The sequence below is a fragment of the Biomphalaria glabrata genome, chromosome 8 (genome assembly GCF_947242115.1).
Source record: "Biomphalaria glabrata chromosome 8, xgBioGlab47.1, whole genome shotgun sequence".
Lineage (NCBI taxonomy): Eukaryota > Metazoa > Mollusca > Gastropoda > Planorbidae > Biomphalaria > Biomphalaria glabrata.
The window spans coordinates 8,330,576-8,343,686 of NC_074718.1; the positions used below are offsets into that span (position 1 = coordinate 8,330,576).

Sequence of the window (13,111 nt, forward strand, 5' to 3'; positions counted from 1 at the left end):
TATATATTTTGTACTTTATTTTCTTCTTCTCCATACCCATGCCAAATCAAACTTGTTCGATGGGTTTGTGACGTATCTCTGAACTACTTTTAAGTCACGTGGTCTTAAAAGAGAGCAATGGCTTATCTTCCGATGACTAGATCAGTGGCGTAGTTAGAGATCTGGGGGCCCGGCTGGCATGGCCTCTTTAGGGGCCCCTGCATTTTGACATTCGACATCATGACATGAGATAATGTACTTAATAAATATATAAGTCAAATGTCATGTTATCTTAGTGTTCATGTTGTTAAATTTGTGAGAATGTTGCATATATTCCACACATTTGACCTATGAAGGTCTTCTATGGCCCTGAGTTCCAAAAGCCTTAGACTCAAATTTTAGGTCAATTACAAAGAAAGAAAAACAAAGAAGAACTCTGGCAGATATTTTCCATATTCCGACCCTGAGCCACCAAATGCAAACAATACTACCACGTGACATAGAAGAACTACGGAACAAACCCATTGACACTACTTCAAACACATACATTGAAGCATACACATACACACTTTCACAAGATTTCAGACACAATATTTATATGACATTACAATTTTATAAATCATAGAACTGACTAAACAGGCCTATACATTCTTTTAGGGATATATTTTCGATTCGAAAATACTGTCAAGGACGCTATTTTAAAAGATCACTCTTGCCAAACTAAAAAAATAAAAATTACTTTGCGCAAAAAGAGCTATGGACTATTATTTTACAGCGCTAAAAGCGCACACAATTTATTAACGCTATACAATTTTACGTGTGCAGTTTTTATCTGGCCTGGTCAACACACTAGAACGATAATTGGTCAGTAGTAAAAATAAGCAAATAAGAATAAAGCACTAATATAAGAATAAAACGCTAATATTTACAATGTCAAAAAATATTTGTCGCTACAAATTAAAAATTATACAAGTGTATACATTTTTCTATTTCTCAAAGAATGTAATACTTTTGATTGGACTTCTAAACCGATGATAAAATCGAATAGGTATATTCTATACTGAACTAAATTGAACGATGTGTGAAATGATAAAGTCTAGCTCAAATGCTCTGTTATAATTCCTCCTTAAAACTGTTCGTTTTAGGGAAGTCTACAGGGTTGCCTCCGAAGACGGAGTCAGGGAGCTTCAGCCCAACACACTGGTTGCTCTTGAAGTCGAAGAAGACCCTGGCGAAGGGGATAGGGTGTTTTCCCGCCACGGGGACCTGCATGTACCTGTAGGCGCCCTCCAGGAACAGTCGGAACACGTTTCCTCCCTCGGGGTGCAGAGTGCCCGTCAACTTGCCCATGGTCATTGTCAGAGCTTTGGGATTGGTGGCCGACTTTCGGATGACGATGTCACCCAGGAGCTTGCTGGAGAATGTCCCCTGGTACTCCGCCAGGGCGTAGTCCGCCACCTGCGGCTTGAACTCGACGTTGGGGAACTCGATGGCTTTAACGAAGGGCTCTGGGAACGTGCAGGCTGAAGTCTCGTTGATCCAGGGATCGAATCCCAACATAAGATCAGTAATATAGTAGGTCAACATCTGAAGTCAAGAAAAAGATAACAATTTATATTCTACAATTAGAATGGATAAATGCCAAACTAATGTTATTTAATTGTTATTGTTAGTTGTTAGTGGTGTTTCAATCCACTTTAAAGCCTTTACATAAGTTAATGTAACTAAGATTTTATTGATGGGGTCAACATGGAACATAAAAACGCCTATCAACCTTGAATGGAAAGTTTTAAATATCAATATTATTTATAGGGCATGGTCTACATGCCTAAACATTAAGGAGGAAACAATATTGCAGACCCAGCCGTGACCTAAATATTTTGACATACGTAACGCAAACAAAGCCATTGTCCACGCGGGGGGGGGGGGTCTATGTGATAAAACTAAAATGTAAAATACAGCCATTAAAAATGACTGAGTGAAAGGTGAAACGTCACGTTACCTGGATGATTCCCAAAGGATTCTCGTTGTGTTTCTGGCCGTTGACTGACAAAAATAGACCGACATTTTTCTCGGGCACAAGCCACATGATAGACGTGAAGCCGTGGACACTGCTAGCATGCCAGGGAATCTGAAATCCTGAGAGAGTCAACTTTGTGAATATATTTTTAGACTTTCACGCAGCGATATTATAGCACATAGATTTGGAACAAGTATCGAAATGTATGCAGCATTAAAAGTGCTGGCTTTACAAATTGTCCAAATTAATGGATGCTTTGACGAGACCCATATTCTTTTTTTTTTTAAATAACAACTATTACTGTTAATTAGAACAATATATCAACATTTATTATACAGCTTGCATAGGAAGCAGCTCAAATGCAATAGCCAGTGAGTTAAATAAAGTCAGAACAATCGTATAATAAAGTAAATATGTTAACCCTTTAAGCCCTACATGTTTAGAGGCCTGTGACAAGAGCCACGACTGATAGTGATATGCTAAGTGTGAATCGCGAGGCCCCTTTCCGGGCACGGGGCCCAATTTGGAGCGATTGGTCAAATCAGCCTAAGACCGGCCTTGAGTATTGAACTAAATGTGGTAATTACCCACGTAGCATTCACCTTATTTGGGTATTGTAGCATCATATATGCGAAGTCTTATTTCTTCCACATTGGAATATGTTTGTACTATTCTACAAGGTAGTGGAAGGTGACTCAGGGGAGATTTAAACCTATATAAAGATATATTTATATCGCTCTTTTTATCTTTTCATGCAAGGTGTTGTATACCATAGGAAATATCTCGTGATCTGTTCCTCACATTTCTTTATATACAAGGCAATTCCTTTATGCAGGAATGTCATCACAAGCCACAAATGTTCTATTGTCGTTATCAGGAGTTGACTAATAAAGGTTAAGAAAAAAGCCCAAAAATCTTATCTTTATCTTATAAGATGCAATCTTATAAGTTTTACGAAAGGAGTCCACGAAATATTACGTCTGTAAGTGTAATGGAAGTAATCCATGAGATCTCTATGTATTTAAACAAAAAGTACATCAGACTTTATCTCTATAAAGAGGCCAATAAAATCTTACCTCTATAACCTTTATTGAAAGAGGCCAATAGAATCTTACTCTATTGTAAGGGGTATGTATGGAGAAATTGAATGTATTGTTTATTTGTTGTAACTTTTGTATGACAGAGTTATATCCCTTTATGTATGCGCTCTCAGGTTATGAATGTAAACAGTTCTCACGTCATGTGAATTGAATGGTTTTGGTGTCTATGTCAGTGTGGTCTGTGGTCTTTGTTTCCTGCCAAGAAAGGTTGGACACTTGTTAGCTAAGAGTAGAAGTGGACTGGTGTGTGTGTGTGCTGTCATGGAGTATGTTTTATATAGTCATTAAATTTATTATTTCCTGGATAGTTGGAGGTTTGGTAGTTCATAAAATATACATTCGTATGTTAAGTTTATTAACAAGTGTATATCATAGCTCTGCAGTGATCCGAGTTATAGTTTTTCTAAGTTTCCCTTAAACCAAGTAAAAAGAACCTGACATCATAAAGCTGCTTGGAAAGAGGCCAATAAAATCTTACCTCTATATGTGTTACGGAAGAAACCCATTCCATAGCCCACGTTGAAGTCCGGCACCGGCCAAAAATAACTTGACCTGTCCAGACCAGCTCGTATTGCAAGGGGCAGCAGGAAGCGTGGCGTCATCAGCTCTTCCAAGACTGGGGGAGGAATTCTCACCTGGGCTGTCAGGTAGGGGTCAGCAAGGAATAGTTTTAAGGCCTTGGCCATGTCTTCTGCGTTTGTGTACATGGTACCGGACGGAGCCAGTGGACCGAGTCTGCAGAAAGATTTTGATTAATCAATTTTTTTTAAAACATCAATATTTGAAGATCATTTACAGCGACTGGACCTTTTAGATATATAGATGGACAGACGGGCAGACAGACAGACAGACAGACAGATAGATAGATAGATAGATAGATAGATAGATAGATAGATAGATAGATAGATAGATAGATAAGATAGATAGATAAGATAGATAGATAAGATAGATAAATAAGATAGATTGATAAGATAGATAGATGGATGGATGGATGGATGGATTGTTGGATGGATGAATTACACAGTATTTTAAAAATTTTTTCTTCATTTTCCTTGTTATCTATTCCCCCCCCCCTTCTTTCTCTCTCTCTCTCTCTCTCTCTCTCTCTCTCTCCTATAAAAGTGTAAGTATCGATAAAGGGACATAATTATTACATTAAAAAAAGCATTGCTCTTACTCAAAGGCGTCTGCTGGGACTTCCACCAGTTCACTCTGTTCGGAGACGTATGACCGGGCGAACTCCGGCCCAGTGGCGTCATCCACGGCCACCACCGTGGAACTCATCAGCAGCTTGTCCAGGATGTGAGTCCGCATCAGCTTTTCCCAGGAGCTGGCGGATATCTTCTCCCCGACGTAGGCAGCCAGCGTGTACATGAACTGATTAAATTGGAAGTCGTCCCGGAAGTGAGCCTGCTGGGGAAGCTCCTTAAGATGGCTGAAGAACACAAAAAACAACAACAATGAATGGAGACTTAAGGACACAGATGGAAACATTTGGTTGCTAGAGAGTTAACCAATCCATTCTTGTAACAAGGAAAATAAAAAAAAAATACTTTAAAAAAAAAGAAAAAATACTCATATTAAGTGTATCAATTAGTTTGGATGAGTCATTCAATTAAATATGTAATAGATGTAGACTAACAATAATAAAACTGTGTTTTTGTTTAGCGCAATTTCAAACAAAACGTAATTAATTACCAATAGTTTATTAAGTTCTTGCTTATTTTTTTAAATTGATTCTTGTGTTGTCGGATAAAAGAAATAATTGTGCAAAATTTCAGTTTATGGTCGGAACGATGTCGCCCACACAGCAGTCCCCCCCCCCCTCTCCGCGCAGCTGATGCGACCAAAGGAACGAATATCCGATACAGTTTGGAATCAGTTGCGCCACAGGTTCTGCCAACATACGAGCTATATAGGGATAATAAAAATTAACATCTGTTTGAATCTTTCCCAGATAGAACAGTTGTTCAGACAGTCCGATGCCAGGGGAGCTTCCTAGAGTTTCAAAAGTCTTCGAATCAATTATTAGGTCAATTACTAAGAAAGAAAAAAAGAAGAAGAATCCTGGTAGAGGCTGAAGATTGTATCCCTCTTACGTCCCTGTGCTGGCTCCTTTACATCCTCGTTGACCACAACAAACGACTATTATTTTACCTGCCCCACTGACCAGGTCTCGAAGTGGCATTGGTCTTAGCTTATTGGTTTACAAACACGACGTTAGATCTGTACGCACCTTATGACCTCAAGTCTGGACATAGCTTTAGGAAGCCCAGTCAGCCCTGCAACACTTCCTGTAAAACAAAACCTCATGAATGAATTTGAAACTTACTCAATACAACGGTAACAATACGTTCTGTGTACTGACAACATAAGAAAGTGGGGAAAAAAAGGTTAGTGTGTTACTGCACCCAGGCCTGGACGTTATAAACTGAACTGTTGCCAACTAAAATTAAAAAAAACTACATTGAAACGGAAGAGTTTATACAATTTGATTCTGCACGCAGCACTGCTAAAAAGCTCCCAAAAACTATCCTATAACTTACAAACCTAGCTCATCGGGACTTTAGTCTGTACAACTTAACTCCTAAATAATCTGCCATTATAGTTGTTTTTTTCAGCCACATTTGAAAGGTACTTAAATAACTAATTGCTGATTGGCAGAATTTAGGTCATTGGTTAATATGCATGACTAAATGCATGACGCGTAGGACGTAATCATCTTTTTTGAAGTAACGTCTGTATTATATAAGATAAGATTAAAGAGATTCGAAGTAGATAGAACCAATGCTTAAGCTAATGTTATACAAGATCTATTTAAAAAAAAAAAAAACAACAGACCAGCTTGTTGCTTCTTCGACCGAAAAAGAAAATTGAGTAATAGATCTAAAATCTAAATCTATATGCGCTCGATGTAACGGCAGCCTTGAGACCCTACCTGGAGATATGCCAGTCCTGTGGGTCAAGGCGTCTCTCAGTGTCACAGACTCTGTCAATTGTTTGTTAGCCAATTGAAACTCTCCACCTATCAGCTGGGAAATTGGCGTATCAAAGTGTAAGCTGTAACAAAAGCAATTGAGCGATAATGAAACTATTAAATAAATTATTTTTCAGTTGTTTAAATTTAGTATACAAAAATACAAATAACAGACAATGCAACATTTATATGTACTGATTCTACTATTAAAATCAGTTATGGAAGAAATGAATATAGGCCTATATTTGTCGTTTGCTACAGAGCTTTGCCAAAAAGAAAAAAAAAATGACGCAATAATGGCAATTATGAATTTTCCATCAGTTCAAACCATTTTCTATAAGGCACTACAGATTTAGAAGTGTGAGACCTCACAGAGCCTCGAGGCTGAAGGAGCATCGCAGTTTAATGCGCACGTATGCAAAGCGATGTTCTGAATAAAGTCCATTCTCGATTTGCTTGATGTTAATATTTATACATTACTAATTACCCATTCAACTCTGGGACCTCCATTATGACGCACACAAAGTGAACGCTGCCGTATCACATAAGTAGAATGAACAATGGTTAGAGTTAGCTCCCCGCTTGGTCCCTGGACGCTCTCATAAATTAACAAGAAAAACACACAAAAAACAACAACTTCATTTAGAAGACACTACCTCCTTTATACAACTTATTAAATGATTTCCTCTTAGTAACTAATGAAGGTTAGATAAAATGAAATAGAACATATTTTGCCCCGCCCCAGTGACGTAGCTAGGGTGGGGGGTGGAAAGGGGTGAATTTGAAAATCCTCCCCGGCCCAACAAATGATCGAAAATTCCTAGCTATGCCCCTGCCCGGTCTGCCCCATTCCCCCCTTCCCCCCGAGAAAGAAATCCTGATTAAGCGAATGTATAGATCTACTACACTTTTGTTTTACTTTGAAACATTATAACCATCAAACTCGAGTTTTCCCTGTGTTTCCAGCGAGAAAGTAATTCATTTCCTAACGATATACATCAGCGATCAAATTTCTAGTATTCTAGGAAAGTCGTTAGAGCCGTTTTCGAGATCCATGTCCAACCAGAAGAATTTTACCATCCATAATGTTTTTACAATCCAGAAAGTTTCCATGAAGTTGCGAGTTGATAAGAAGTATTGTAAAAACAAAAGTGGCGAACTTAACATACACTCCAGCTGATCTCTGCATCTGCTCAGCCAGGAGCGTCGCTGTAAACGTCTGCGTGATGGCGCCTATGAAAAACAACGTGTTAGGCGTTACTTTTTCCCCTGTGGCTCTGTTGGCGACGCCCATGGGAATAGTCTTGTATTCTTTACCTGTACATAAAATAATGATATAAAAAGTGAAAGTCATTTCAAATTTAAATTTAAAACAAAAACGAAACAAAGTTTGAACATTTATTTAGATTTAATCAGTAAAATATTTTCATATTCCTTCAGAACTGACCCAACGTTGATTTCAGTGAAACCACACGGTATTTAGATTAACCCCAAGTCAGAATATGACTCGTGAAGTTTCATTACATTCGTTCAAGTTACAAATTTCGTCTCCTAGTTTCGGTATTTAAATCTTGGAAAATATTGCCCTATTTAGATCAAGTGTTAAGAACTGCTAAGAGCTTTAGGGGTTATTTTTTCTTAAGGACAGATGTCTGAGGGGGATACGGTGGTCAAGTGCGAAAGTCTCAGCGTTGGTGCTGTTTGATAATGTTTGCGTTTGTGCAGTCTTATAATGACTTCCATGGTGCTGTTTGAAAATGTCTGCGATGGTGCTATTTGATAATGGTGTGATGTCTTATAATGGCTGCGATGTTGATGTGTGGTGTCTACAATAGTGCTGTTTGATAATTCCGGGATAAAGATCCAGAGTAAATTTTTACCGTAATTTCAACCTGGGCCCTTATTGGCTGCACTTTAGACAAGGGGTGGGCAACCTTTTTCTATCGAGGGCCGCATTAAAAAAATTTAGGAGAGGGGAGAATGTTTTGTTTCCACATCTTCAAATACATCTCGGAGCTGTCTGTGGTTAAGACCCCTAGATCTGATAAGTTTGATCGCTGAGATTATTAGATCAATAATTTGTTTGATATTCACTGCAGCTTCGTGCAAACTTTCTCGTGTAGAGGTTATGGTTGGGATATCGTTCTTTACTTTATTTTTTTTTTTTTAAGTTTTTCTCAGTCAAAGCACGGGCTCCATCACTTGTTACACTTGCCATATTATCCAAGCCAACCTAAAACTTTCAACACAGTTCTTCATAGAATTGAATAAATAGGTCTGTTGACCTAAGTTTGTGTCTATAACTGAATGTTTCGAAATAATGCTATAAGCATAATCTTCATTCGCTTTAAACTTTTAGAATGAAATGCAGAGACAATGTTTCTTTCGCCTCTCCATCATGAGTGATAAGAAGATATTTAGAATTATTTATTATTTTTTATATGTTTAATCTGTGGGCACACCTGAATTCTGTAGGTGTCCTCGGGCCGCATAAAGCACTCTGACGGGCCGCATTTGCCCACCCCTGCTTTAGACATTTAAGTTCTATTTCAGTATTTAGTAGAAGTATTATGGACGTTACAATGATTAACGGGTCATGACATAAATTAATATCTTACCTCTAACAAGTGTCAAGGTCAGACCAGGTATTTCACGACACTCCATGACATGCTTGAGTAGGTTGACTAACTTCTGCTCCGATTCATAGCTGATGACCTCCGCCCTCCCCTTGCCGCCGAGTACCACACAGATAAGAATCAAGCGGGTGAGTACTGTAAGCATCTTTGGACCTCTCCAGAAGTTTTGAATTGGACAGATTGTCTTGTGTGTAAGGCTCTACAGTTTAATAGCGAGAGAAAGCGTCACATCGTTATAGTCTAATCACTTAGTGCAAGCATAGACTCTAAAAGCTTGCTCTTACACTCGTTACACATTTACATAAATAAACATAACATGCAGTGTTGGTACAGCTCGAGAAGAAGTGAATGGTAGGAGTGTCCCCCATTTTTGAGTATCAATATTTAGTTTACATTATGAACGGAAGTGAGTTATCTTTCCTTGTTCTACGTACAGTGTTTCTTTCATGTTACCTGCTCTAAGTACATAACTATTTTTTAGATTTCAACCAATAGCTATAGCCAAGAGTCGACATTGAGACTTTCTATCTCAGGGGTTCTCAACATGTGGATCGCGACCCCCATGTGGGGTCGATTGACGATTTGCCAGGGGTCGCCTAAGACCATCGAAAATCTGGATCGTTTTTGTGAATTCTTCTATTGCTTTGTGTGTGTGGGGGGGGGGGGTCGCGGCAGAGTGGGGGATTGTAAATAGGGGTCGCCGAGATTAAAAGGTTGAGAACCGCTGGTCTATCTTATTTTCTTTTGGTTATATGTTTTGGCTGTTCCTTCAGAATAGAAGATTGTTACCACCTAGCCCAAACCTCCAGCAGGTCGACGGGGGCTGGCGTTGGGTGGGGGTTCAACTCGGGACCTTCGACAACAGTCCAGAGCCCATACCACACTACCAGGCAGTCACCCTTTAAACTATCTACTGAATTTTGACACAATCTTTTATTCAGCGAAAATTAAAGGTTAAAAACAGTAATCAAAATTTGTTTCATCAGAATTAAAGGAATGAACAGTAAATGTGATTTTTTCCCCTCTCAAGGTAAACGTACGTCTGTTAACTATATCTCAAGGAATGTTCGAAAATTACATTCAAATTCGGTAAACTCGTTTTGTGCTTCTCAAGTTTCCGAGATATTCCGAAAATGACTGAATGCCAATAATGCGCACGGCATCTTCAAAAATATATCTTACAGTAGCAATGGCATCTTCACTTTCCCCTCTCACTATCCAAAGGTACATATTTCTGGGATGTCTAGCCAATAGATCTATAAATTTAATTACATTGGTGTCAACAACTTGCTCTACTTTGTAGTCTTAGTGCCCCTTTCAGACCTTATGGTCTATAGGCCAGATGATTTAAAGGTCATCTGTTTATGTGGCTCACAGTTAACAAGGGTGTTATGTGGCCAGCACAACGACCAACCGTCTTTACTTTTTCCCCAACTAATGTCAGGTGCCCATTAGAGCTTGGTGGTCTCAGAGGCGCCCTGATGATACCGAAATTTAAAATTCCAGTCTTCACCAGGATTCGAGCCCAGGACTTGCACATTATTAGCTCCTCTCTCTTCTTTTGAAAAAAGTAAAAACAATAGAATGCCTCGCTTGAAAAGAGCGTCAAACTGAGTCGCAGAAGACTTACAGACATCTAAGCATCTTCTATTGTTACATAAATATGTTTCTTATTTCTTAAATTTAAACGTAATTAAAAAAAATATATTTTAAAAACTTTTTAAAAAGCTTATATAAGGAAACGAACTACAAATATTCGTGGCTCTGATAGGAAACTAGGGCGCACGCATTGCTAAGGCCGTCCCTGCTTTAAGTTTTTGTCTTAATTGGGAGTCTCTGAACTGAAATAGTACTCTGGATCATTAAAAGCTTATAAAGTTTAAATTAACAAACAAAAAACTATCTTCGTAACAAATCATTCTTACGAATCAATAAATAAAAGGGAAAAAAATCGAATGCGATTACTGCATATGTTTCTACCACAAATACCTTGATTTGAATGTGGTGGTCGATCATGTCTCGCTAAAATTAGCCAGACATTTGTCCACGTTTACAGATAACTGTCCAGTTCGAATGTCCACTTTGTGCAACTTCACAAGAAATATGGCGCCTCGAAGCCCCTCTTAAACTGACACTGGAAACACGTGCTGGATCTGGCTGGATTGATGTTATATACACTTAATGGATACGTCCTGACCTGCTACACAGTGGACGTGTCCTCTCCCCGTTCAATTACGTAGACTTTTCATTAGCCAATCAAAAACGGTAAATGAAAATTATAAGCAAGATTTTTTGGGTGGGTATTGATGAATGGGTGGGGGTTTACAGGTCAAAGGTTTTCAGATTAATTTTATTTGCAGTTAATTGGTGGAGTCTAAATCATTTGTAACTGTGTCCTCTGGTGAGTTACTGACGTGTTCTGCAGTCTGACCTTTGTTCTGTAGATGTTTAGAAGCCCTGAAACTTACAACTCGTCTCGTTACCACCAATGATTTTAGTGGCCAGGTAAGAAAAAAAAAATCTTAGACCAAAAATGACCCCTTGGGCTGTGGTATCCATCAAATTAAATTGACAGATCAGTCGTGTGCAGTCTCGCCTTTATGGTGGCCTGTAGTCCAAATGTACGCTGCTGCAAGTATAACTATAATTGTAGACTTAAAAATATAACAGAAATATAACGAACCAAAAAATATTACATAATATACCAAAAAATATAACAGACTAAGAAATATAACAGACCAACGAATATAACAGTACAAGGAATATAACAGACTAAGAAATATAACAGACCAACAAATATAACAGATCAAGGAATATAACAGACTAAGAAATATAACAGACCAACAAATATAACAGATGAAGGAATTTAACAGATTAAGAAATAAAACAGTCAAATATAACAGACTAAAATATAACGAATACTTCTGTTAAGAATGAACTAAAGTCTCCAACAGTCCATGATAGTAATTGTAATATTTAACTTTTTTTCCCCACTTTATTATCCAAAAATACATTGCACAAAAAAAAATAAAAAATTATGGTATCACAACAACAAATGTAAAAACTTTGTTCAGAAATTGTTCATAGTTCTTGCTTTCATTTGCTTGTCCTTGTTCCTGTCCTAGTCGCATGTAAGTCCGCAAACATTTTAAGCCATACAACCCACATGGGCTTGCATCGCACACGAAATGCCTGATCTACGAAGTTTTGCAGGTCACTGTCTTTATTTACTAGTAAAGTCCAACAGTTGTGGGACACATACACACAACACATATGGATGGTGTGTTGTCATTCTGAAACTGTGGGGGAGGTTTGTGTATACAATATCCTATGGAAGCCCAAAGGTTCCAAGAAGTATAAATGTTTTTGTTGGAGCGATTGAATTCCTGAAACTATGTACCACAAAGGGAGCTAATCAACACAAGAAACTGTTCGTGTACATCACTCAGTCATAAGTCCCACGCCATTGTATACAGGCTGAACTCTATTAATATGACCGCTTTCCCAAATCACTAGTAGAGAAACCTCCACAAGTTGACAGACCGGCACCGGTTTCCAGATGTAAACTTGTCGTCAATCTAAGAATGGGGTGGGGACACACAGCATTGTAGTGAGCTCATATAGGACTAGATATAATCTAAAACTAATTATACATTCCAGTATGTCTGGTCTGGAGATAATTTTTTCCCCAATGAAGTCTCTGTATATAATTTAGGTTCTTTTTAATTGAATATTAGAAAGTTCTAGCTTTCTAAATTAAATCGTGGGGCGTGGTGGCCGAGAGGTTAAGCTCCTGGCTACCGAATCTAGAAGTCTTGAGTTCGAATCTCGGGGAAGTATGAGATAATACAAAGTTTTTGTAAGCTATCATTGTTGTTTTGTTGCCAAGATGTAAATGTCGTTTCAAGCGACGAGCCAAAAAGATTCCTGGCAACGAAGACATAAGATTAGACCAAAAAAACAAACTTCGAACGAAAGTGGGGCATTGCTGAGACCGACTCAGCTCTATCCGTGGCTTGTGTGTTATTGGTTTTTTAAAGCGAGGATCGGGCTTCTTGTTAGATTCCAGTTCCTAGGGAATGAGTGCTTTCTTTGACCTCGGAGGAGGAGTTTATAAAGTTAGAGTTAATTTGATATTACATAGCATAGGATTCAACTAGTAATAAAGACAAAAGTACGAGAAAAAAAATATCTCTTACTTTCTCTCCATCCATCTCTCTTTCTCTCTCTCTATCTATATGTGTGTCTCCAACGTTCTATTTCTCTCTCTCTCTCTCTTTCTTTCTCTCTATATGTCTCTATCTCTCTTTTGTCTCTCTTTCTCTCTCTCTCTCTTTCTCTCTCTCTCTTTCTCTCTCTGTCTCTATATCTCTTTCTTTCTCTCTCTGTCTCTATCTCT

General features: G+C 38.3%; 1 protein-coding gene across 1 annotated transcript; it reads right to left on the reverse strand.

Moving 5' to 3' along the window:
• LOC106080054 (beta-lactamase-like) lies at positions 1-10,945 on the reverse strand. The gene is made up of 9 exons (XM_056038788.1): positions 10,702-10,945; positions 8,695-8,911; positions 7,246-7,393; positions 6,038-6,159; positions 5,336-5,393; positions 4,277-4,534; positions 3,578-3,834; positions 1,982-2,118; positions 1-1,566 (listed from the first exon to the last, which is right to left on the reverse strand). The coding sequence occupies exons 1-9, from the start codon at positions 10,726-10,728 to the stop codon at positions 1,093-1,095; spliced, it is 1,698 nt and encodes a 565-aa protein (XP_055894763.1). The 5' UTR covers positions 10,729-10,945; the 3' UTR covers positions 1-1,092.
• Between the last annotated feature and the right edge of the window lie 2,166 nt (positions 10,946-13,111).